Here is a 26,635-nt window from a genome sequence, read left to right as displayed (position 1 = left end):
CACTTTGTAGTACAGACATGTAGTTATCCCTTGAGATTACATTTGTCTGACTTTAATATCACGGGGCAAATAAGACAAAAGAAGCCAATGTTTTCAATAAAGCTGCACATAGCAGTCAGGGCTGGCAAAAAGTAATGCCAATGAAAGCAGATAGATATGAAAGTCATTTCATGTGATATTAATTTTCTCCCTACTTTAATTTTATTACTTTCTCTTTAAATTCTTGCCCTTGATTACACATATTGTTCCAGACACTTAGATACTATAGAGTTTGGGGTTTTTTAAATTGGTTTACCTTTGTGCCTTTCATGTACTGCTTAATGAAATATAAAGTGAAAATGAAATGAAGTCAGGGTTTCAGTTCTACATTCTTTTGCAGAAAGGAATGAGAACATAGGGAAGCTCAAGATTTTGCTGTCTTTATAAAACATTTTAAAAAAAGATAAGGATATTTCTCCTGATACTTCCCACTCAGTTGGTGAGGGAGTTCACTTCAGAAATTTATCAATAAATATCCCCTTTATCCCAGTTTAAGCTGGCTTTTTATAGGCATATACATAGATGTTTGAAGAAGTTCTACACATGTGGATCCTAAAAGGACATAGAAAGAGTTCCTGACATCTTGGGGTTTGACTTCCTTTTCTTTTAAACTCATTGTACACGATTAAAGGCAGCTTTTGTCATAGAAGTTGTCTCCAAAAGGGCCATTTCTGAACTGTATTTCAGACCTCACCACACAGGTAAGGCAGAGTGCAGTGGTAGCCAGTATGACCCTGGCAGTGTGGCTGATGTGCTGTCCTCCAGCCTACTTGGCCAATAAGAGCTGTTCTGCTTAAGGTGGGTGATTTGTATCCAAGAGTGACATTGGGGAGCCATATATAAAATATCCTATATTTCTTTTTGCTCTTGAATGACAGCATGGAGCCATCCTGGAGGGTTGTAACTTGGCAGTTGCTGGGGAAGACAGGTATCACTTGGGATCCTGGATGAGAAGATTTGAGATTTGTCACTAATTCAGATAATGTATTATGTTAATTTTGGGATACTCTAGATTGTTTAATAAGGACTGAACTTGAACTGCTTAGGATAGGATGCTTGTGGTGATTCTCCTTTGTTCTAGAGAACAATATTCTCAAGAATGAGAATGGACTCTTAGTCCAGTCTTTCTTGGGACAAACCTTCTCTGCAAGTAAGAGACTCTGGGAGTTGATGTTTGTTCAGTATATTGACACAGAGATGCACAGGAGTTTCTCCTTCTGTCTGTGTATGCTGGGTCCGAGATACTGATGCTGTCTGGAAAATGAAGACACCTTTCACAAAAGAGTCACTGGTCTAGCAGTAATTGTTCTTTTTTTTTTTTGTGTGTGCAGAAATTAATAAACTTTTCAGCTGAATTGTCTGAAAAAGCACTTTGTATTTCTCATGCTCTAAGTAAATAGATTAGGTGTATTTATTAGCTGAAACAGCTTGAGTGAAATTGGAAATGTAACATAGCTAGAAATTAACCTAGTGGGGGGTTTTAGCTGGAGCTTGAGAAACTGTTTGCTTCCAAATAAAGTGCAATAAAAGGGTTATATTAAATCAATGTCTATATCAATAATTTCTTTGGCATTGTTGAAGTAGTAGCAGCAATGCTTGTATTTCCACTGAACAAGCAGTTTCAGCATCGCTGGGGAGTGTCTGCCCTCTTTAGGTGGTTTCCCTTGAAGACTCAGGCAAGAAGGAATGCTGGTTGCCTGGACAGCAGCTGATGCAAGTGAAGACTGGCTTTGAAAATCTATGTTTTTGGTTCATTATGGTTTGATGGAGAAAGTGAGTGTGGTTGGGTAGTGGAAGAGGTTCTGCTGCCTTCACAGTTAGAGCCCTGGGTTCAGCTGTAGCTGGAGTTCACTTGATGGCCAGGGGAAACATGCAATGCTGCCAGGACCTGGCTGGCCTTGCCTGTGACCTCACTTATCTCCATGTTTGTGACGTCCAGAAGGAGTTTCCATATTGAATTCTCTATAAACTGCTGATTGTAAGAGTTGGTAGCCCCTTCCTGGGTCATGGTCACGCTGTACGTGGTTTGTTTCTTGCTGATTTTTCTCAAGTTCTGACTCAGGGTTTGTGAGGGGCCTTTGGTCCACGACAGCCTCCATATGAAAGGATGTAATTGATTGATTCAATATTTTGCCATTCTTTCTCCTTAACTAAAGCTAATAGCTAATTTTTGCCTTTTTATTTATTTATTTTTCTTTTTTCTTTTTTTGAGCATCAGCACCTCAGTCTGATGAAGGCTCTGACATTGATTCTGAACCAGATTTACCTTTAAAAAGAAAGCAGCGTCGCAGCAGGACAACCTTCACAGCAGAACAACTGGAAGAGCTGGAAAGAGCTTTTGAGAGGACACACTACCCTGACATTTACACCAGGGAAGAACTTGCACAAAGAGCCAAACTCACAGAGGCTCGTGTCCAGGTATGTACAGTATAAGCTGCCTAATGAAAGGAGTTTCTTTTTCGGTTAGCATGTGAGTCCTTTTATACTCTTACGTGATCCTGCTCTGGAGTAGAAGTAAAATGTGAAACAACATTGTTTACAGTTGTAGAGTTTTTACATCTGTACATGGATGTTGGTTTTACAACTGTTTAAGAGAACTGCTTTGAAAAAACTTTTGTGTCTTTCCCATTAATTGTTCCATACCTACCATGAATACAATACAGAATCTTTGAAGAAGAAGAAGGTCTGATATTTCCATTTTCTTTTTTTATGCATTTGACAGCACTCTGCATGTAATCAGGTCAGATGTTGGCCCAGTTTATGGTTACTTAACTGATTTCATCTGTTGTTGTCTGGGTCTTCCAGGCATTAAAAATTGAGAGAAAAACATTTTTTATAGGACAGTGTGTCTACAGAGCCATGCAAGTGAGCAAGGTGGCTGGTGCAGTATCTACAGTTCACTTTTAGGTTAGATTTTGAAGTTGACTTGGTATAAACTCTGTAATATCTCTTTTATCCCCACTCTCAGTTTAATCCAAAAGAAAATAAGTGCTCAAATAACTTCTAAGTCTTCACAGCCTCATGTAGATCTGGGTTGTCTAAAACAAGCTAGTGTACCAGAGCAGTACCTTGGAGTAGATTAATTTTTTTTAAAAAAAAAGCTTGAACCTGGATTTTTATCTGTCTAAACCCAGGAAAATAGCAGCCAAATTACCCTGGAATAAACTGCACCCCAGAATTCAAGTTTTGATTAGGACTTATCCTGTTTAATGGCAAAGAAACACATGCTGTGAAAAGTTTAATACTGCAGGCAGAATCTTTAGCTGCTCTTTTTCCACTTGACATCTACGAATTGCTGGGAAAAGTACACCTCATTTAAATCGGTCTGAGTTGCAAGTGTTACTAAGCAAATGTGTGGTTGGGTGACAAGCAAAATATTGAAGCTTGTGATCTAACAAAGGAAGAGAAATGAGTGGTGACTTGTGGTCTGACCAAGGATACAGGTGAATTTGGTTTTTTTGGTGAAACTCTATTATGTTTTGACCTTTAAAACTCAGCCTGAGGCATTCAGGCTGTGCAAACTGAAATAAGCAATACAAAACCACCCTTCTCTAATGTTTAGGACAATCATGCCTATTGCAGCATGGCTGTATTATTGAGCATCTGTCTTGAAAGGCTCAGACGTTTTACCTACTAAATGTTTTTGCAGAAGACTTCATGCCACATTTCTTGTAAGTGTTTGTTATGACTTATGACTGTAGGAGAAAATCAGATGCGTGGATGAATTTGTCTGGAAGGCAAACTCAGTTGTGCATGACTCCTTTCTTAACATGTTTACTAAGTGAAATCCTTGCAAAACAGCTCCACAGATAGATTTGGGCCAGGTAAGACCAAATCAAGCCTCAGGAATCATTTGCACACAAACATAACAAAGATAACTTGCTTCACAAGTGTTGTTAGCAAGATGAATGGGATCTAGGAGATGATGTTTTGGTCTATGTTAGCTTCAGTGGCAAAATACGATAAAATGAAAAAGACCTTGTTCATGTTTTTCTAAATCAATGACCCACAGCTAGAAGAAAAGCAGAACTCTCATTAACATAACAGCTGTCTTAATGTGGCTTTAACCCTGTGACTTTTTACATTCCTCATGGCTTCCTTGGTTCCCTTGAGACGCATCCTGTCTCACACCACTCGTATGATCTACAGCCTCATGAATTCCCCAGTACCTCTGACATGGATATTTTACCTAACCCAGCATGGAAGAGAGTTCCCAGTCAATCAGTGATTAAAATACCAGAACAAAACCTTTCTGGATTAAAGATGAGCTGGGGTTGAAGTAACCAGCCTGTGGGCAGTTTCCTAGTGCACTCCATCTGTCTGGTACACTTGAAGGCTGGCAGAATGATTTAGCAGTGGATTAAGGGATACAGGATTTGCCTTATCAGCATTCAGCACCTCTCTGTAGCCCCTTAAAATAGCCACGTATGATGGGCATGAAATAAAAGATGACCTGTGAAAAGAAAATAACCCTAAGAGACTTGAGGCTGAGAGGGCTGGATAGCCATACTGAAGTAGCATTCAAGCTTTCTTAGTCACACTTCTTTTCTGGTAACATTATGACAGAGATCAGAGATACCAAATTTTATATGGATATATACACAAAGATCTCTTTGACTGCTTCCCAATAAAGCATTATCTAAAAGAGCTGGCTCTTGCAGCCTGAATCCAACTAAGCCCAGAAATTTATTTTTTTTCTTTGGAGATGTAAAGTCCAATTTTGTACAGTTGTTTTATATTGTCTAGGTAGTTATTTAGTTGGTTACAACTGGGTCAACCTTGCTATTCCCTCAGTCTCTCTGTGTAGTACTTGCACCTCATGTTTTGTTTTTTCTACCCTGCCACCCTTTCCTTCTGTTCCCTGAGACCGTCTATTACTCTCATGAAAGGAAGAGTTTTATGCCACTGAACCATATTTTTTTCTCACTTTCCCACTGCTGAAGGGTAGCCAAAAACATGTTCCTAACCTGGTTGCTTGGAGGTGGGGAAAAAAACTTGCCTCTGGTCTGGGATCAAGTGTAGAACATGTCAGCCCCTAAGGGGAATTTTTTGAGAGCTACAAGCAACTGAAAACAGACTTTACACTGTGAATGTTATTTGTGTACCTAATCATGGGAACAGGAAAGGCTTTTGGGGAAAGAAGTGTTCCAACAAACTCCACATTGTAGGAGTCACAAGATGTGTAACTATAATCATGGCAAATATTTCAACACTGGGTAGAATAAAGGGTTAAAATGCTTCTTGCAGTTCCTCCTGCAGCACCTTTCCACTCAAGGACTGTTGTGTCCTTTCCACCAGTGTTTGAACCTAGATGTGATGTGGAGCCAGGACAACATCTTCTACTGCCTCTTCTAAAGGCACTTGCTCTTGTCTGCATATTAGATGCAGAAGGAAGAGGAGAGTTCTTTGGTCTTGTGAGTTTATCATATAAAATGCATAAAAATAAGCACAGTTCCAAAAGAGGACCCTTCCTTTAAAATTAAAAAAAAAAGTGATACTCTGGGAATGTGCAGTTAAAGATTTGCATATTTTGAGTAAAAATTGCAACCCTGCAGTACTTTACCTGTCCAGCTTAGAACCTCATTAAAACCATAATTATGTTGCAGTGCAAGCTCTTAAGTTCTGTGTTAAGCCTGTTTTTACTGACAGTCAGAAGGCAAGTTTGGAAAGTGAATTTATCTCCAGTATGGATCAAGGACTCTTTCTGAGCTTCAGAGCTGTGGAATTATGGTTTCTGTAACAAATGGTACATCAGGAATGAAGTGTAGTATCTTTTCTGGCCACCTCTGATTCCTTGTTTTTAGACCTAGATGAACTGGGCAAGCTTTGGCAGCAGCTTGGGGCCTGTTTCAGATTGATGGTGGGGAGTGTTTACGTCAATCTTTTGGCAAAGGATTTTTAAATAAGGTCCAGGTTTTTCCTGTGGCTGGTCAGGAACCCACCTTGGCCAACTGGAGCTGGTCATGCAGGCAGATCTTTTGGGGCTGTGTGTTGATGGCAGGCATCCCAAATTACCAGAAATGTGGTGTATGAGACTTGTGTACTGGACCATGTTAAGGAGTGCCCCAGCTGTATGGATCCTTGGGGCAGGAGGCCCTGCTGTGAAAAGCAGCTGGCACATGGCCTCCCTGTTTAATTCCAGAATGCAATGTGAAAAAAAATTGTCTGGATTCTTTTTCATCCATGAATAATGGTGAAAAAGAAGGGCAAGTCAGGAAGAATTCTGAATCATGACTATTTCCCACCCTGAAGAGTTTCTTCTCAGCCAAATCCCAGTTTTAAACTGATTTGCTTGAAGACATAAAAAAACCTTCAAACTTGTTTATCAACAGAGCATTTCTGAAAATTTAGGCAGATCTCTCCAGGCTACTAGCATGGAATTGAATGTTCCCATGTCAAACTTGTAATCAGCTTGTAAGCTATTGTAAAAACCTTATTATAACCTCAACAAATAAGTCCCAAGAGCTCAGATGTCTTAAGTAGCTAGAAGAAAAATTATTAAAAAAATATATTTTAAGTGTTGTGCTTGCATATTATTTTCTTTGCTTCACTGTGGTACAGGGAAAGAGTTTGGGGAGAAGTGAGGGGAAAGGTGAGCAAAGTTACAATTCCTGAGCTAGTGGTAAAGTTTAAAGCCTCTGAAGTCCAATTTCTCAGCTTTAATAGTCTTTTCTCAGTAGAAAACAGTGAAAAGCACTCCCTGAGAAATCACTGGGGAGGGGGAATCTGTGCCAAAAAATGTCTCGCTTTTCAGCTCCTCTGAAATGGTTTGAGCATATACACTGAACTGCCCAGTCCTATGGGAAGATGGGGAAAAGGAATGTAGGATGGATTCAAGAACACTCAAGACCTTTCATCAGATCTTTATAGTTATTCCTGATGTGGTTTATGGAGAATTTCTGATGTCTTTTCTTGAGACTGAACTTCTTGCATCATAAAAGGGCTAAAGAAAGAAAATGCTATGTGCATCCTTGCAGTAGATTACTCTGTAATTGCAGGTCCCCCCTCCCCTGCAAAGTGGAAATTCTTATGGGTAAATTAACCAACTGCATTCATATGCAGGGCCAAGAGGACATTTTTAAATATAAAGCAAAAGAGGGATGTGATTTTGATTGTCTCTTTCTGGTCCCTGTTGCCTAAGGGCTCTAATTAGTGTCACATTAACTTATAAATACGCAGTTCAATTTGCTTATTACTCAATAATTTTCAGAACTCTTCAGCTGCAGTTTTTTAGAAGTATTTTTGTAGGACCGAGTCAAAGTCTTCTCAAAGAAACCTAAGAGATGGGAGTATGTTGGATCACACTGGGAGGTGGTTGGAAGTTCCTATTCCCTTTGGCACAGTCTAGTGGCTTTTTGGTCTGTGTTGTTTTTTTGTTTTCTTTTGTGTGTGGTGTGTTTGGTTTTATTTTGACTTTTTTTTATTTTGGGGTGTTTTTTTTGTTTGTTTTTTCTGGTTTTGTTTGTTTTGTTGTTTTTTTTGTTGTTGTTTTGTTTTATTTCTTTTTAGGGGGGTGTTGTTTGGTATGTTTTTCCCTTTTATTCTCACTCCCTCCCTCCTCCCCAGTATGTTTTCAAAGAACTCTGGTTTCTAGCACACTGATAATTTGTAGTGTCCTAAACAACATCACTTCCCATGCCCATAAAGAGCAGGCTTCAGCAAGCAGGGAACTCTCAGCATTGTGACATTCCCAGCGCTGGCCATGGCAGGTTGCTCTCAGCAGGCTTGGGCACAGCTTTGGGATGCTGTGAGGGAACATGGTGTGCATCTGGATGTGGTGGACCTTATTCCTACGTGGCTGGGAGTGTGCAGATGTCACAGTCAAGCTGATTTTTCAGCTAGTTGCGATAAAAAGCAATTCTGTTTCTACTCTTTCTTCATCCTATGGCTGCTCCCCAGCAGTACTCTCCCTGCAGCTCATTGTACTGATACCATGGTGAGCCAGGATGGCAACTCAACCTGCTGCAAAAAAAAAGAAGAAAAGGAAAGATAAAGTTATTTTCTGTGCACATCCTCGAAGGGCTGCTGAAATTAGCGAGGTCTGGCATCTGTAGGGACTGCGGGAGCAGACACTGAGGGTGTCTGTAGAAGACACGCTGCCATGTTTTGCAAAGGTGACAGAACCAGCTCTGCCTGGGCTGGTGGAGCTCAGCTTTGTTTGCAGTTTGCTTCTTCAGCCTCCCCTCTTCCCGAGGCACCCCTGCTGCTTCTGGCACAGCCCACATTCTTTCCCTGGTGGAACATCCGCCAAGAACTCCGGCTTCCGGCATGGTCAGACTTTGTTTTGAACATGTGAATTTTGTGGGAAGGGAGAGGTGGGGAATTGTAGGGTGGGGGAGGCAGTTACCATAAAAAATATCATGAGGAAAAACCGAACCAACCCCTCCCTCCCCCCACCTAAAATACATCTAAAATTAGAAGTGCCATTAACAATTCATCAGTCTTTCGACTTTCGTGTTTCTGGCACTCGTGCTTGCAACGGTCAGAACTTTGTATAACAAAATATACACGCGTTTTTTGCAACATTCACATCTTGAATGTTTTGCCCTGTTGAATCAGAGATCTTTTTGCCTTAAAAGCACATGGAACACTCTGTGTTTATGATCAGACTGTCGAAATGTCAAGGCTAATTATACTAGTGTGTTCCCAAGTGAATAAGTGCATATTCTAAAGAATATCCTGTTGAGATCAACAAAATAAGATATTGGCATGATCATTTGCAAACTGCTTTAAGAAAAAATGATAATAAGAGGCAGGATCCAAATATCAGGAAATAAAGATGGAAGAAACCTATTTGTTCACCTTATCCATCTACATTGCTGCAAAATGCAGTTTTTATGTTCTGTTGCAGAGTGATTTCTTTTTTGGTCAGTCCAGTCCCAGGTGCTTGAAAAACTGGAGCCTCTAGTACTTAAAGTGCTACTTTCCCCCGGTTTGGTCTATATTTCACCCTCTTCAGTTCTATTTTTGAGATATAAATGTTGGCCAGACATTGGGATTCAAATTTGTTTCCAAATCATCTGGATCATTTACATTCCAGCTTTGAAAGTGACACAGGAACCAAGGAGTCCAAGCCTTACTACGGTGAGGGCAACTTGGCTTCTGTGCAGACATCGTTTTTGAATGCTTGGGTCCCTCAGCCAAGTCATGTTTCCTCTGTCCATGTTTAGATAGTTTAGAGTTTGATTTCTGTTGTGCCTACTGCAGGGTGGTGCTTTCTCACAGGATGACACTTGGGATCTCCTCCAGGGGCTGCTTTGTACCGGAAGCATCCCTGCAGCCAAGTGGTGATTGTGCCTCTTGGAAGGAGGTTGTGGGAGAGCAGGAGAATCCTATGGGGACCTGCTAGATTTGAAGAGGCCACTCATAAGATGAGGATTTTGTCATGTTGGTGGAAGTTGAAATCTGTTGCTCATAAGGAGACATTATATTTAAATCATATTGGAAATGTACAAACAAAAGAAAATATTTCTCCAGGTGTTTACAATATGTTTCTAAGCAGGCACACTGGCTTGTGGTGACTGGATTTATTTTTAAGTCTTGGCTTGAGATTAGCAAAGTTTTTCAAGATTTCTGTAGTGGTAGTAGTGTACATGGATTGTTCATGATACTTGAGGATTTAAGAAATGAAAAAAAATCTGGACTCTTGAAATAGATCAAGGCAACTGATTGTAGTCTAAGGGAAATATTATGATTAAAAACCCAAATAATTTCAGTTAAAATAACAAACTTCTGAATAAAGCTTGGGATTTGACTAATTTTAATAGGCATTACATAAAATGTAAATAAAATACTTAGGTTTGAGTTATTTAGGTTTCAGTTATTTAGTTTTGTAACGTTTTCTTGATTTAGTGGGTTTTTTACTTTTGTTTTCTTATGTGCCTCTACCATTCTGTAGTGATGAACTTGTATGGAATTTGTGGCAATAGTCTTCCTGCAGTTTTGAACTTGTTCAAGGGGTTTTGGTGAGATAATTTTGGACTAACTCTGGTGCTAATCAGGTGTCATCTGCCTTCCTGCCACTGGGGAAAGCAAGAGGCCAGTGCCATGTGACATGGGTGCCTGAAAAGCAGCACTCATTTAGCCCATCCCAGTCACATAGGACCGAGGTGGCAATACACAGCCTTGATGCTGCACAGCCCAGCCAGGTTTCTGCACTCCTGCAGAGTCCCACTTAATGTAATGGGGCTCCAGGTGGCAACAAAGCTCTGTGCAAGGGTGTCCATTGTGTGGCTGCTGCAGGCTTTTTGATAGCATTGAGTGTGTCCCTTTCAGAGATGTCTAATACGTGGCTGCAGTTGTGGAAAAAATGAAAATCTACAAAATGAGCCAAAAATCTATCTGTCGATAAAAATATAAAACTTGGCATTTATGTAAATCACTTACTGCTGAATTAAAGTTTGGGACCTGACTCATTTTAATAAAGACCTGGAGTTTGAAGGCAAATCTTTATCTGTAGAGAAAACAAAATCTTGTTACCTCACTTTCCTGAATGAAATCTATTCACATAGTGTAGTTCAGTTCGTGTTCCCAAAGCACTTGGAGATCATAAGATAACCCTCTCGACCTGAAGAAGAGAGAGTGTCAAGGAAAAAAGGCGTAGCTAATGACCCGGGTCAGCTAATTACAACAATCGTTTGCTGTTCCCTGATCACTCTCTGACCTCCATTACCCTTCCTAAGTGTGCTTTGGGTCTTTAGCAAGGTCTCTTTCTTGCTCTACAGGCTGAATCTAGACCCATCCTCAACCACTGCTCGTTGCAGGTTTTGCTTCTCCACCCCGGTGCCTTGTCCCTGCCAGCTGCTTTCAGAAATGGTTCATGTGGAGACAGAGGAGGGGGTTAGTATGTACAGCAAAACATCAAGAGAGGGATTTGTGACATGGAACAGAGGCTCCACCTATCCCTCTGTCCTAGACCTTAAACTGGAGTGGGAGTGTATAATTGAGGAGTAGATGTTGCGGCCAAAGGAAGAGGCAGCTGTGTGAACCGAGCATCTCATTCTGAAAAGAGGATGAAGTCAGAACAAACTACATGGTGACAGATGGCCTATGTCAGAAACCAGATGGCCCAGCGAGTCCCCCTACTCCTGTCATGAAACAGCAAGCAGAAGAAAAGCCCACAGTGCAGCCCAAAATGTTGTTACCCTCCTGTGTGAGGGCCACTCATGGTTTATAAATGGTGTCACACATACAGTCCCAGTCTGTGATACCTGATTGATAAGCCAGCAAGGGCTGCTTACTGGAAGGGTTACAGATCTGAGCCCCATCTTATACAAATACATTTATATGTGACTCTTCAGCTAACCTGCCTCAGCAGCTTTCAGGCCAGGCTGCCTTACAGGCTGAGCAAATCTACTTTATCAGATGTTAGCACTCAGTTGAGTGTGGGGGACAGTGAGCCAGCTAACAATACACTCATCCTTCCTTGGAGGGAAGAATTGAAGTCTTATCTAATTAATTGTATTTATAGATGAGCACTGCAGCTGCTTCAGGATGTAGGATTATGATCAACTGGCTGCTTGTTTACAAATGTGTGCAGTCTCTATTACTTTAACCAACCATTCTTTCCCTCAGTGCTCCCCCATGGAGCTGAGAGCTGTAATCAGGAGCCTGCTCTGACCCTGCAACAAGGCAATGTGCCTGTACCCTGCTCCAGGCACCCCTGCACTGACTCCTTCCCTTCCAGTTTGTGATGTGTGGAATCCCTATAATATTAATAAATGTGTGTTGCAACTCCTATTATGCCTGCATTTGTGATATCTTGTATTTTCCTAACTTGGATGTAGTAAGAAACATCCAAGACTTGGAAAACTTAAAACATGAACTGAGAATGACGTGAAGAAAAGCAGATTTATAGCTAATATGTCCCACAAATCCAAACCCCATCTGGTTGTTGTGCTTCCCTGGGAACGAATTTCAAAGTGGTTCTGAAATGCTAATCTAGTACTAAAGTTCTGACCTACTGTTGTAAGTTTATTAAGAGATGTTTTGTACATATGTGAACACATGAAAACTTGCTGGGAGGGATTTGTGTATTTTGTACATGGGGCTTGTATTTTTCTAATTAAAAGCTTGAAGTTCTGTTGGTCATTAGACCAATATAGTATCCCAATATCTAAGTATGTGCACTTCTAACAGTGCATTAAGCGATGCCACTAACTTGTCAGCAAGTTAAAGACAGTACAGTACAGACTAAATAGGTTTGGCTGGCACTTAGATTAAATGGAGAGGTTTCCCTTTTCTCATTAAATCTGGCACAGTAATGATAGTGATTTAAAACACTAAAGCTTGAAAGAATAGCCAGTTTTTTCCTCAGGAGAGGCTGTATTTGAGATGAAACTAGGGATCAGAATTCCTGTGTTGAATCTGCTGGACCATGGAAATGTGTGCCAAGGACACCTTTCTTGTCTAGGAGCACTGAGTTCAGCGTGCATCTTCTGCATGTCTCATGTCAGACACTGAGTGTGTTTGAAATACAATGCCATTATTTCTGATACATCTGCGTTAAATGTGCAAAAATCAAAAGTTCATATTTAAAACATTTGCAGGTCTGGTTTAGTAATCGTCGTGCCAGATGGAGGAAACAGGCAGGAGCCAACCAACTGATGGCTTTCAACCATCTGATCCCTGGAGGATTCCCACCCAGTGCCATGCCGACTTTGCCAACGTACCAGCTCTCTGAGCCCTCCTACCAACCCACCTCCATACCGCAAGGTACAGTAGCCCACAGGTACTTGGTTAAAACAGTGTTTTTGGGAGGGTTTCCTGTGCTCATCCATTGTAGAAATATTTTCTTTATTGGCCAATTTAGGGCCTGACTCAGGGAGGAATCTGCAAGCCTGCTTACTTTAAGCATGTAAGAACTCAGGTTTGTTTTGCTACAGCAATGGGGTGGTTCCATGTGAAGGCTGCTCTGCAGAGAGATAATTACCTTCTGCCCAGCAGACATGCATCTTTGGTGAAATGATGGACACTCATCCCTGCCCTGCCACTGCACTGGCCTGCATTGCTGGAAGTGTCTGGTGTGATGTAGGAGACAGGTGCACTCTCTCCTTGCTGTGGCTATCAGCATTGGAACTTCTGTAAATACTCTGAATATTTATTTGATGGTGGAAAAAACAGTTTGTTTCACATCAGATGGTAGCCAGTCTCAGTAGGGTAAACATTTTCTTAATGTTATCAGAAATTCTGTGAACTTTGGATTTGAGTGAGAGGGAACAGACCCTCAAATCTAGGCTTTGTTAAGTTTTACTATTAAATAAAAACCTTATGAGTGAGATTTTATAAAATGTTATGTTATAAAAGTTATGTGCTCTTATTGCTTCCTCCTTTGAGATTTGGATCCTATCTCTTAGTGGAGGTTCTAATTGAGGGAATTTTTCAAAGCCCAGGGCTTCTCCCATCCATTGCTTGACTTGATACAAACCATGGTGGGATTTCTGAGCTGTGACCAGGAGGTGAAAGCCGGTCTTACAAGTAAATAAATTTTTATTTATTTTTATTTTTATCTATAGACATATATAAAAAAATATTGCTGACCTTATGTGCTCATTAAAGGTTGTCTGAAAACCACATGTCTGTTGTTATGATATTTATAGTCTGTTTAAAAACTTTTTGTGTAAACTCACAGGCCAGGTAAATATCCAGCAATATCATTGATTTACTTTTCTACTTAACCAGTATTTGGATGCAGGTTCTGATGCAGTTCTCTTAAGCTGAGCTTCACATAATGAATTTATTATGCCACAAGTAAAGGAGGAAAACATATCAACATGTTTCTTGTGCTTCCAGCTGTGTCTGATCCAAGCAGTACCGTCCATAGACCTCAGCCTCTCCCTCCAAGCACTGTACACCAAAGCAGCCTCCCTTCGAACCCAGAGAGCAGCTCTGCCTATTGCCTCCCCAGCAGCAGGCATGGATTTTCCAGCTATACAGACAGCTTTGTGCCTCCGTCCGGGCCCTCCAATCCCATGAACCCTGCCATTGGCAATGGCCTCTCACCTCAGGTCAGTCCTGTGTTTTCAGACAGAGGATTTGCTGTATACCAGAACCAAAGAGTCTATTCCCTCAGGCCACAGTATAATGAATTGCCAAATTTAAACCATAATGTATTCTTTATATAAGCCACATGATTTCAGTTTGCTAGTTTCCTTTTTTTTTTTTTCTTAATTTTTTTTCCTCCTACTGGCTGAATGAAGAGTCATAGCTTATATTTAATTTCAACTGATTTATAATGCAATCATGCAGACTTTGTGTTTGCATTCAGTTATCAAGCATTTGTAATGTACTACTCTTCTCCTGAAGATCCAAGGCTAGGTACAGAAAACAGATCTTGTATTTTTTTCTCTGAATAAAATATCCCATTAAAATAACCTCATCAAGATTTTACCAAGTGGTCCAGGAAAATTATGGGCAAGTTGTACGAAGAGGGTTCCAAGGACTGAGAAATGTGTATTGAGATGAGCTATAATCGAGTTATAAATACATAAATTAGCAGTATTACTGCTCTTTGGCAATATATAAATGCATGAATACCATAATTGTTTTTCTAATTTGCGTGAGCTCTTTTAAGGAAATCAGGTTAATAAATTGCCTCGATAATTGAGTGTCAAAAGATTGGTTAAATTTTCCTACACATGGCATCTGTCTGAAGTTGACATTATTAGTTAAAGCTTGCATAGATGGTAGTTTATTTTATTAGCAAGAGCTCTGCCCAGGTGCTTGGAAAGAGATGTCCACTAAATTCTGAGGAGTCACAAAGAGGATGCAATCTATAATTACAATCAGGAATCTCTTCAGGGCTGAAAGTGAGAGTTTTAACAGCTTTATCTGCTTTCTACCCTTTTTTCCTCTCAGTGGTTAGAAAAACAGAGAGAAGCTCAGAATGACACAAATGAAAAGTGAAAAGACAATTATACTCAATTACACACTAATCACTGACTATCACCACTGCCTAAGCAGGGAGAGGGCATTCTAATAGGCAGAAAATGAGATTTTAATGGCACAAAGGGTGGCCAAAATAACGACTCGTATATCTTTGCCTCCTTCGTTTTCTTCAAGTTGTGGTTTGCATCTCGGGAGTGCAGTTCCTGGTTCCTGTGCAACGGTGATAACTCTGTGCAGCTGAAAAGTTCAAAGGCACTGGAGTTGAAAAGAATGAATAACAAAGGCAATGAAATAAACATTTTTGCCCAAAGGCAAAAGTTCATAAACCCTTTTTTGTAACGGTAAATGTAATTAAGATTCACAGATTCCTATAGCATAGAGTGGGGTACAAAACTTTATGGCTTGAAACCCCATGAAAAAAATACCACCAGAAAAACAAATGGATGTACTTCCAACAAGACTTGAATATATTTTGTTTGAAAGAATTCTGATTTCTAAATGCAAACTTCAACAAAATCCATTACATTATATAAGTTGTTTCTTTCTTTTTTTTTTTTTTTTTTTTTAATGGCTAGTTTCATAGTGTGCAAGGCTTCCATATTTTTGACATAATTTTCTATCTGGTTTTCAATGTTAATCCATAAAAAGTAGTTGTTAGTGTCCATTTGAATGTGTGTTGGTTCTGGCTGTGGAAAATGTGATCTTTTTTTTTCCACCCTTCACAAAGCTTTTATTGTCTGTGACACAGAAGTGGAGCACAACAGTAAAGAAATCTTGTGATGGCTGGGAAAAATGGGACAAAAATGTGAGGCCAGGTCTCCTCCTGTAAAAGTCTTGCTGATTTGAGGTTTGATGTAATCAAAAGGACATTCTGTGCTTTTTTACAACCAGCCCAGTCTTTACACTAGGAGACTTCTGTTGTGATTTTGTTTGTTTGTTTTCCTTAGACTTCTGAAACCTTTTTCTAACTCAGTGTTTAGCTTCTGTCTGTGTCCAGCAGCTCTACCAACAGGTTTAGGGGGATGCTGATCCCTCTAAAGCTGATATCATGCTATCATAGCTCAGTGCACAGAGAAGATTACTTATATCCATTAGATTTGAAACAGCTTCTTGGCAACTGAATGATTACCTTCAACAGATGTTTAAAATCTTTCCATCAAACAAACAAATGAAAAACCCAGACTTAAATTCATGTGCCATTACCAACAGCTCCTCTATATCAGTTTTGGTGCCTAAACAATGAGTTAGAGACATGTATAAAATGTAGAGATGTATAAAGTGACACTCAGATTTTGTGTTATATGATGCAGTAATACAGCCTCAAACATGTAAATTATGTGCAACAAATTGTGGGAGTGTAGCAGACCAGTGAAACTCTTGATGCCCTAAGGAGCCTCAGCTGCTGGTCACAATGTTGGTGTGTGAAATGTCCCTGAGCTTTGGGGTGTGCCACTGTGCATCCCCTCTCCATGTTTCCTCAGGGTTTGTCCTGAGGTCCTGAAAGAGAGGCTGAGGTGAGGTAAAGTTGAAAGCCAGCTCTGCATTTGGGGTTTCATGGGAAAGGGAAACAGGAGTTTTGCTGCTGAGTGGGCATGTTGCACTGCCCTGCCTGTGTGCATGGAATTTAGATGAGAAAGAAAGAGGGTCTATTTACTAGCCAGTGCATTTTTGACCACAATAAATCTGTGTGTGTGTGCAATTAACATAATGTTTCCACCCATCCATGTGTCTCTTGCAGGCAAGTGCTCCTGACAAACTGAGTCTAAAGCTGAATTTGTGGTGGCTGTAGCAGGGAGGGGGAAGGGGGGCTTTGTCTGAAGCCCAGATAATATTTTGTGATTTAAAAAGAAACACCTTTAGAACATACAGAACAAAATCTAAGATACACAGGATCATATTCTTAGCAGACTTAAGCCTTTCTCCTCTTTGTCATTGATTTGTTGCAAATGATGGTCTGACACAAAGTTGTCAGGGAACAGTTATTTTCTATGTAGAATGAAACAATTCTAACTTTTTTATTGAATATGATTGACAAATATGGTGTCTAAGGCAGGCACTGGTGAAGGCAGAGGACAAGCAGAGATACCTAGGGTGATGTAATTTCATTTTTATTGTGTTAGCCTTGAATTTCGGGGTGAGAGGAGACTGTATTTCTCAGTTCTAGGAAGCAGAATGCTCCATTACATACCTGTTTTGCAAGCTGGGTGATGAAAAGTTGTCGATCCTATTTAAAAATATAAGGGAATAGAGGGAACCTCTGTCTTGCAGGCATGCAATGGGTTGACTTTTGCTGGAAAAAGTCAAGGATTAATGTCTTGGGGAGCTTGCAGCCTGGAGTGTTTGTATTTCATGAAAAAGCAACTCAACTGCAAGCATGCCATCTCAGCCAGAGCTCTTTGAATATAATGTCAGAAAAGAGATTATTAGTGTGTAATATATGTAAATTGCATATTTTTATGTTTTCTATGCCTATTATGCATATTCTTGCCTGTCATGCATACATTTATGGGAATATTGTATTTCCTTTTCAAATTAGGTTTTAGTTGCTCAGTGAATTTTCTTTTAACAAATGTTTTTTAACTCAGAATTATGAGGGGATAGCATATCTGGACATTAATGTATGTATACAGGACTTAGGCATGCTTTTGGATTGCCATGGCATTTTATGATTAGTGGCCATGGCTGGCTTTTTGCTGTGAAGCAGAACAGTGATTGCAGAAACACTTGTCTCACAACTGCAGGTGTATGGTCTTAGTAAAGGGCAGATTGTTTCAAAGACAGGATATCAATATTTTGAACTGCTTCATTTAAGATAAGGAAAAAGTCTTTTCCGGTGTACATCGGCATCCCCTGACCTCCTCATGTGCTTTTTATTAGTGTCAGAGCAGCAGAGCTTGCCCTACACCAGGTCAGGCAGTTTGCTGGTTTGGAGAATGTTGTTCTGGCTGCTGTGGATTCAGGTGGAGCAGCAATACTCTGCTGCCCACGAGGCCATGTGCTTCCTGTATTTAACCTGTAGGATATTTAACCTGTAGGATAATCCAGGCTTAAACAGTACTTCAGTTTTAAGATTTTACTGGGAGTAGAACAAATGTGTGTAACCTGTCTCCTGCTAGGCATAATATTTTTTCCTCCTTGCCCTCTAGAAACTTGTCAGATCTACTCTTTCCTCTTGCTTGCCTCTCCCCCTCCTCCTTCTTAATTGAATCAAACCCATAGCTTTAAGGCTGCAGTATTAAAATGAGAAGTAGATTGAGTATTGAGTGGTCTGTGTAGGAGATCATAACAGTCTTTAACAAAGTTTGCAGTTTCATGCCATTACCTGGAGTTCAGGAATAATCTTGATAAGAAAATCCCAAACTTTTCCATGAACAGTAGTAAAGATGCAAGCTGTTTCAGGGTTTCTTTCTTCTACTGTCAAAACATTTCACTGCCTGACTCTAAGAGTTACCCTGTGACTCCTTTTGGTGAGATAGATCTTAGGCAATGCACTTCTCTTAAGTCTTTGAGAGCACTTGGTTTTCATTAACCTGACGTATGGAACTGATAGCAGCTGTCGAATCAGTTGGATATGTTCATGTTGTCTTGTTAATTCTGTTTTTAAGGGAGACACTGGAACCAGGGCTAAAAATTTTCATTCCCTCATTAAGAGGGACAAGAGCAGTGAAGAAAAGCAACTATTAATTCATGATACTTTTCCCTATCCATTCTGTTGGATTACCTTGAACTGGTTGCCTACAGAAACATTTCCTTTGGGTTCAAGCCCCACAGCAATGCGAAGCTCATGATCTGAAGATCATGATCACAATGCACTTGGCTTTGAGAGCTCTTTGCTTAATGACCCAAGAACATGAGACAGGGCATGGATTTCTTTGTGAGGAAGAAAGTTAAATCACATGATATAATTTTCATGAACACGAGTTTTTGTTCTTCTTTTATTTTTTTAATTTAAAAACAGAAGTTCAGACAATGAGGTTGATTATTTTTTGTTTCTGTGACTAAAATAGATGAGATTCAATAGTTTTGTAATTGCTACTGTGTAAAAATAACATGTATTATTTCTTTTGTAAATATACTAATATTTTATATAAAATATTCTCTATTTTATATAAGTATACACATATAGATAATATAAAAATGTACTAAATACATTAATATAGCAGAAAAAAATAAACAGGTGACTGTAGGATTTTGAAAGTCCACCTTAACTTTTTTCTTTTGGTTTGTTTTGCTTTCAGCCGTAACAAATCCATACATCCCTGTTGTTGAGGGAAGGTGTGTGAGAGATGAGCTAGTGACAGCTGGGCTGGTGTTCATACTGGCCAGAATCCTTCTTTTGTGTTTGGAGTTTGAACAGAAGGTGGGAGGAGGAGAGTTCACAGGCAAAGAGCAACCTAATACCAAATTTAGGCTTGTTATGAATTCTTTTGAGTAATATTGCCATAGCTGAACATTTAAAATTATGCGACTCCAGTTTCTGAGGCTTTCTGAAATAGTTGTGAGATGTTTCATTGTATAGATATGCTTATATATTCATAAATTATGACTATATGTTTATCCTTGAGCTTTTTTTGTTTTACCTTTCTGTCATTTTTGGTTGCTTTTCATAGCAAGGGCTCAAAAATTAGCTGATCTTAGAATTATTTTGGTGACGTTACTAAGTGCTGGGACTCTGTGATATAGGACTTTAAAAAAGACATGAGTTTTGTGACAGACTGTAATGATGTTTTGAATAATGCTTGGAAATTCTCTGTAAGTAAAAAATGTATTTAATGAAATAATTAACTTATCCTACTAATCACCCTAAATGTGCACCAGTGCACCTTCTCTAACTCCTGTGCAGGTACCAGTGATACCTGGTGGTGTGAAATCAGGATGAGGTCTCATTTGGTATGAGTATGCAGAGGGTCAGATCATCAATGTCCAAAATCAGTACAGTTGCTCTTATTTTCATCAGCCAAGTATGTGGTTACCAGCTCTTACCATTTGGCAAAAAAATTGCTTTCTGTCAGGTTTCTGGTTTTCAATAGAAATATTCATATATATAAAATGAATCAGCAACGTGGTTCTAGGATCCTATAGATATAGATCCATATAGCTAATTAATTAATCCTCTAAAATCTCTCATTATAGTGCATGATAACAATCCTTTTGGTGTTCTTTCTTGTACAATATTTTGGTTTTTTTCAGAGATTTCTCTACAGTGAAGAGAGTTAACAGCAGGTAATGCCATTCATCTCGGAAGGAGTTTGAAATTTTCAGTGTTAGTGATGAATGAGGGTATCTGACCCACATCTGTTTTACATTAGAATGGAACATTGCCCTGACATCGTTAGGAGCATTTGTCAAGATTCCCTGGACAGAGCTTCTGTAAATTACATGCTGCAAATGTGTCAGGGTCAGATAAGAGGATATCATTAACTGCGCTAAAGTTTACTCATGGTTCTGTCAGTTCAACTTAATATGTTAACTGCCAACCATTTTCCTTGAGCTGTTTCATTAAATCTTTCATTCACAGGAGGGGAAAATAGTATCACTGTACCCAAAAAAATACTGCACATGTTCTTTTCCTCATAAATCATATTAATTGCAGGCATGGTCACAAAGCATATTAAACACAGGCATGCGTAAATGAATTAAAACATATGAGAATTTTATTGTGCCTATGGAGGGTCCTACATCCTCGAATATTAACCATGTTAACAGACAGAATGTTTCATTTCAATAAAATAAACTTTTTTTTTTTAGTTTAATATCCTTTATTTTGGCAATAATAGAAGTATTTTCCAACAGCTGATAATGGACCAGACACTGTGTTCATGCCTTCAAGGCTTTCATCGCTCGAGCTCCCTTCCTCGATCATATCCTCAGCTGGTGATTCTCTGCTGACTCCACCAGCAAGGGATTTGTCCTAATGAATGTTTTGGATTGCTTCAGATGTGTTCTCTCAGAAAAACTTTTCTGTAGAATTTGGTTGTTGCACTCTACTGTGTTCTGTTTACTTATTCATAACTTCACCTTTGCTTTCTAATAGAATGATTTTATCTGTTATATTGTATTTTATTGTATAAACACAAAGGCTGTGCATCAACATTCCTATGTGTGTTTTGCAAAAGGTGAGAACAAAATATATGTAGCTAAAAATTTTAAATCTGATTTTTTTTTTCATATTTATAGGAGTTCTGCTCTAAAATAAATTGGATATTATCATATCACTTTAATGTGGTGTTAACTCAGCCCTTGGATTCTGGGTTAGTGAGGCTGATAATTACTAATTTACCTTTCCCAAAGTGATTTAGAGGGGAGCACATTTTTTCCAGTAATTTGGATGGTATAGAGATTGAATAAATTTATTTTATACCTTAATTATTATAAAGCAATCATATCTGTTTACTTCCTTAGAACTATACTGCTTCATTACCCAACAGAAATTCTGAGCTGCAAAATCCAGATCCTTGTGTGTCTCGAGTTCAGTGAGGAACTGAGGGTGCTGAGCATTTTGCAGACTGGCCTGTTAATGGATTTCTAATTGATTAGGTGAAAGTTAGCCATGCCCTTCCTGTAACTCCTTGTATGGGTGAGAAGGTCATGGCACAAACCGCAGCAAAGACTCCTGCCCTGAGGCTACTTCCCTTAGAGCTTTCAAAACTGACATGTCCAAAAATCGAATTATTTAGATACTAATCAACTGCAGGATGATTCTGAAGGCCTCTGAGGAAGATATTTCTGGGAAGTTGGTTACTTTTCAGTTTTCTCCAGCTCAGAGACAGATGCCTCAGTCAGTTCTGCTCCAGAATATTTACTAGGTGCACGTCCACTTAATAAAATGATGCTTAATTATTTTTTAATTTAAAAAAGTTAATCTTACCAAACATTAATTTTAGTTTGTCAAAGAAATGAAATCTCTATCCAAATAGAGTTGCTACTACTGATGTTTGAGTGGCGTTTGCGACTCTGTCTGGACCCAGGTTTCAGTTTCAAGACAAATCTCCAATTTTACAAAAAGCTTCCAATCCAAAAGTTTTTGAGCTCACTCTTTTTGCTGGCAAAGTCCAAATAATTTTGTCTTGGGTTTTATTCTATTGAAAATGTTAAATTGAAACAAACAAACAAACAAACAAACAAACCTCTAGTTAAAATACGCTGGTGATAAAATAGTTATTTACCTAAATTAACAAATTTAGCAAATTTGGGTAAAAAATTGTTTTTTAAATTTGTTTAAAAAGAAGTGCTGGCAGGCAGTGAGTGATGTGAAAGCCCTGAGGCAGAGAAGAGCTCCCCTGTGACATGAGCCCAGCCCAGCCCCTTCTCTCTGCTCTTGAACTCAGAACAAAACACGGGGCAGTCCTGTAAATATTGCTGTCACACTGGCCCTACATGGCGATGGAAAGGCTTGTGCACTTGAGATTTCTGATAAACCCCTGCACATTTTAAACCATAGTCAAAACCATGATACTCCTGCCAACATAAATATTTCCCAAAGTAGTAATTTTCAATGTAAATATTTAAGTTATCCCCTTTTATCTTTTTTTTTTGTAGTTCTTTCTCTTCTTTTAATTCTATTAGTGTTAATTTCAAAGGACAAGGATTAATATAACCCGAATGAACACAGGTTCCAATACTGTGTGCTGCTGATGCAGTGTCAGTCATTGAGCATGCTACATTTTGGATATCAAATATCAAATTCAAATGTTATAAGAAAAATACTTGGAATTTCTGAAAAACTTGCTAAAATAATAGAAATTTTAATAGTTTTCAGAATAAATTTTTAGAACAAAAACTTGAGAGCCCAGTATTTTCAACTTTTGGGGAGTTTTGACATAAAATGATGTCAAATAAAATAATATCTGTACATCAAATAAAATGATGTACAGATAACATGATTTTTCAGTCTGTAGTGATTTCAGAGTTGTTTTTTTTATTATTAAACACAAATTATTTGTAACAGCATTTAATGTATTTGTTGAATTAAATAGAAAATATCTTACATCCTGAATCCAAATTCATCTTGTTTTTATAAATTAAAAGTTGTAAGATTTCAATATCTGAATGCAGACTTTGCATATATTTTGGAATTTCTTTCTGTATGAATGCTTCAGTTTGTGAAACATTCAGCAAATACCACTGGTTAAAGTCATGTTTTTCAGCTTAGAGAATCAGAAGTGAACATTCCAATGCTATATATAGTAACTGAGCTTCTTAGCATTCTTTTTTCTTTTTCAATGAGATATCTTGGGTGCATTTGATGCAAACATATTTTGTGTTCTTGATGCGGGGGTCTGGGTTTCCCTTTGTGAATTATTGTTTCTATCTCTTGCTGTTTTCTTAATCAGACATGTAAAAACTGTGTAGGTCTTCTTTCCTACCTAAATCACTATCCCTGGATCTTGTTTCATCTATTTATCAAAAACAAAACCCAAACCAACAAAAAAGCAAATAACTCTGAGCTGCAAAAACAAGCTCCCTGCAATAATACCTTTTAGTTTGTGATGGAAAATAAGTACAATTCCAGGAGGAGCATCAGAACTTTAGGAAACAGATATGTTCTTATGGGGTTTAATTAAGTCTTTAAAAAAGAGACTCAAATTTTTAAAAACTCTGTTTAGTTTATGACAAGAATTGCTGCAAAGCAGTGTGATTATCAAATATAAAGTCAGATAATTGTAATGGTTTTTTGGAGCAAGGACAGCCTGTAAATGATCACAATACGCAATTTTGGCAGCAGCTGTATGTCACCCATCTGTTAGAAGCTGCAGATTGTTTATCAGGCTCTGAAGTGCAATTTATTCAGCAAAAGTAAGCAAATCTCAGTCATACAGTTATTTTCAAAGTGTTCTATACTGGTGTGCCAGGAAAGGAAAGGTTCACCAACCTGTAGTGGGAGAGATTTTTGAACAACAAGAACTTTTCACTGTAGTTTTGTGCTTGAAAACACAGATGCTTTTGAAATTTTTTCTTGCTCTTTACTGGAAATTATGGCCTAGAGGGCTGGGCTTTTATAGGGACAAACATGTATTTTCCAGTAAACTCTTTTCAGCTACTGATTTCATAACTGTCCCTGTAGAAGCAGCTTAATAAAGGAGTCACAGCTGACTTGAGCTCTGGAGTGCCTGACCCTTTCTGTTGTGCTCTGCAAGTCAGTTTTTGGAATAAATAAGTGGTGCTATGACCAGCATTTTACTCTTGCACATAAATTTCTTTACAGCACACAGGGCATTCAGCAGTGGGGGGATCACTGCTCTGCCCCTTTCCCAGCACCTAGAACATCAGGATTCAGTGGGGTTTTTTCTGACTTCCATCAGTAGTGCTACTGGGATCTGCTCCCAACTGATTTCATTGGAATAGCTGCTGATCTTGGAGAAGAAAACTGTGTGAGCTTTTTCACAGCTTTTTTATGTTTGTAGATCATGCAGGACATCATGGTTACACAGCCACTACTTGCTTTTTGTTCTCTTAAAATTTTGTTATAATTTAGCCCTCAAGGAATAAACATCTGCAGAACTCCCAGCTGGAGTTGGGATCAAGCACTCTAGAACCATAAAAGTTTTAAAAAATATTATTCTTTATTTGCCCCAGTATCACTTTTTATTGCTTGTTAGCCATCAGACTTTATTTTGGTGGATGATGTAACCAAATTCTACTTCCTCTTGGAAGCTACTCAAAGCACAATTCAAGTATCAAGTCTACCTGGTTTAGGAAATCAAATTATAGATTTGAGAACTTCTGTGGTTCTGTAAGCAATGTAGTTCTTCGTATATTTTAACTCTTTCTATTATTCTACCTCTTAGGTAATGGGACTCTTGACTAACCACGGTGGCGTGCCTCACCAGCCCCAAACTGATTATGCCCTGTCCCCTCTAACTGGGGGCCTGGAGCCCACCACCACTGTGTCAGCCAGCTGCAGCCAGAGGTTAGATCACATGAAGAGCTTAGACAGCCTGCCTACATCCCAGTCCTACTGCCCGCCGACCTACAGCACCACGGGATACAGCATGGACCCCGTCACGGGCTACCAGTACGGCCAGTACGGCCAAAGTGAGTATGGAACACACACCCAGCTACCAACAGCCTGTGCTCTCCTTCTGTCTGTCTGTCTGTCTGTCTGTCTGTCTGTGAGGAAGGGAGTTCTGAGCAGAGATCCTCAGGGCTCGCTGCTACTTCTCCTCAAAGCCATGCACTGGTGAGATAGCTGATTGTTCGAGCAGGGTTTCTGCTGCATAATTATTTTCTTAAGTGATGTCAACAACATCTTGATGTTATTAATTGTTGAGACATGAAACCTGATTGCCATTAGGTAAAACATAAGGGTTGTCCAAAATGAAATAACCGCTGGCATTCCACTATTAGAAACACATGTTCTTAATGAGGTCAGCTCAAGAATCATTACACTATATAATCCCAGATACATAGAGTTTTGTCAAACTTGTCCTAGGAATAAAAATATTAGTCCCTTTCCTTTGATACAGCACTATTAAATATGACATTGTCAACCTGTAGTTGGCATGGCCCCATGCTGTGAGGTTGTCACAGCATGACTTAAAAAGCTTCTTTTGCTTTTTTGCAGGTGCCTTTCATTATCTGAAGCCAGATATTGCGTAAATGAACTGTCCACTTCAAGTTAAAGCTTGTCTCGTTTTCCGGTCTCACTCCAAGGTTTGGATATGAGGGATCTTCTCAACACAGTGCAGCCTAAACTGGGGCAGTCCCACTGAGAGAAACATGCTTGTTATGTTCTCTCCAGTCATAGCTTTTAGTAGACTTTTGAAGGCTGCACAGAGCTATACAGAAGACAAAGGCCAAAAGCAATAATGAATAAATGTGACATGCTTCATTATGAGTGGGTATACAAAACAGAGCAGTATTTAACATCACAACCTGGCAAACATTCCATTTTTTTGTTGTTGAAATTAATGTGCATTGATTGGGACAAATGGAACATTTTGAAACTAAAAACTTAGAGCAGTTGAGCTCTGCATACTCTGACTCATCTGACATCCAGTGCTGACTTTAGTCTAACTATAAAACAGCTCAGTTTCTGAAGCAAGGTTGGGAGAGCCTCTCACTGTACACACTGGAAATTGTCATCAAGAGGAAACGTCACAGTCCCTAGGAAGCTGGATAAGAGTGAAAGACTTCCTGAGCAACTCGTTGGTTACCTTACCATGCTTTTGTAATCACCTTGTTAATAAATGTCACTCACAGGTTCTGCTTTACCAAGAGAGGAGATCTTGTGTAACATGAAATCCAGATTTTACCTTTTTGTATGTGTTTTCCCAGTGTGTTTTACCTTTTTAAACAAACATGGGAGACAAAACCCCCACCAACAATGCGACTGATTTTTCATAACTGCCTAGCAATGTGCAATACCGTGTACCTCACACAAACTTTGGGATCATCCAAAGTCATAGATATAGAATCAGAACTATATTTTTGCAGGTACTTTTATTTTTGCAGTGCATAATTCCTGATGATAGAATACAGAAATATTACAGTCTACTGGATTACTGAAATCCAGCTTGTTAATCATGATTTAAAAGTCATCTTCAGGAAACAATACGAAGAAATTATTACGTTTACATGTTTTTTAGTGATGTACAGGACATAGACAGAGATGGACCTGTATTTGACACACCTGTTTAAATTATACAGTGATATCCAATATAGAAAATATAATTATAGGAACCAAGGTTTACAAGAAGTTTGCATCGTG

At 39.0% G+C, this 26,635-nt stretch overlaps 1 protein-coding gene across 4 annotated transcripts in view; it reads left to right on the top strand.

Annotated features, from left to right (window-relative positions):
* The window catches only part of PAX3 (paired box 3), a 75,118-nt gene extending 48,980 nt beyond the window's left edge, over nt 1-26,138 (top strand). For 2 of the 4 annotated variants that reach the window (XM_086843462.1, XM_086843461.1), the window contains exons 5-9: nt 2,258-2,457; nt 12,588-12,753; nt 13,831-14,045; nt 24,714-24,960; nt 25,490-26,138. In XM_086843462.1, coding sequence (XP_086699588.1) covers nt 2,258-2,457; nt 12,588-12,753; nt 13,831-14,045; nt 24,714-24,960; nt 25,490-25,524 — 863 coding nt within the window. In that variant the 3' untranslated portion in view covers nt 25,525-26,138. Of the gene's footprint in view, nt 1-2,251; nt 2,458-12,587; nt 12,754-13,830; nt 14,046-24,713; nt 24,961-25,489 lie in introns of all 4 variants that reach the window. The other 2 variants (XM_086843460.1, XM_086843459.1) reach the window with 1 other exon arrangement.
* Nucleotides 26,139-26,635: the final 497 nt, after the last annotated feature.

This window comes from Cyanistes caeruleus, chromosome 10 (genome assembly GCF_971803275.1).
Source record: "Cyanistes caeruleus chromosome 10, bCyaCae1.hap1.1, whole genome shotgun sequence".
NCBI classification, from domain to species: Eukaryota; Metazoa; Chordata; class Aves; order Passeriformes; family Paridae; genus Cyanistes; species Cyanistes caeruleus.
Note: the sequence above shows the minus strand (reverse complement) of the source record. Positions and strands in the feature narration are given on the sequence as shown.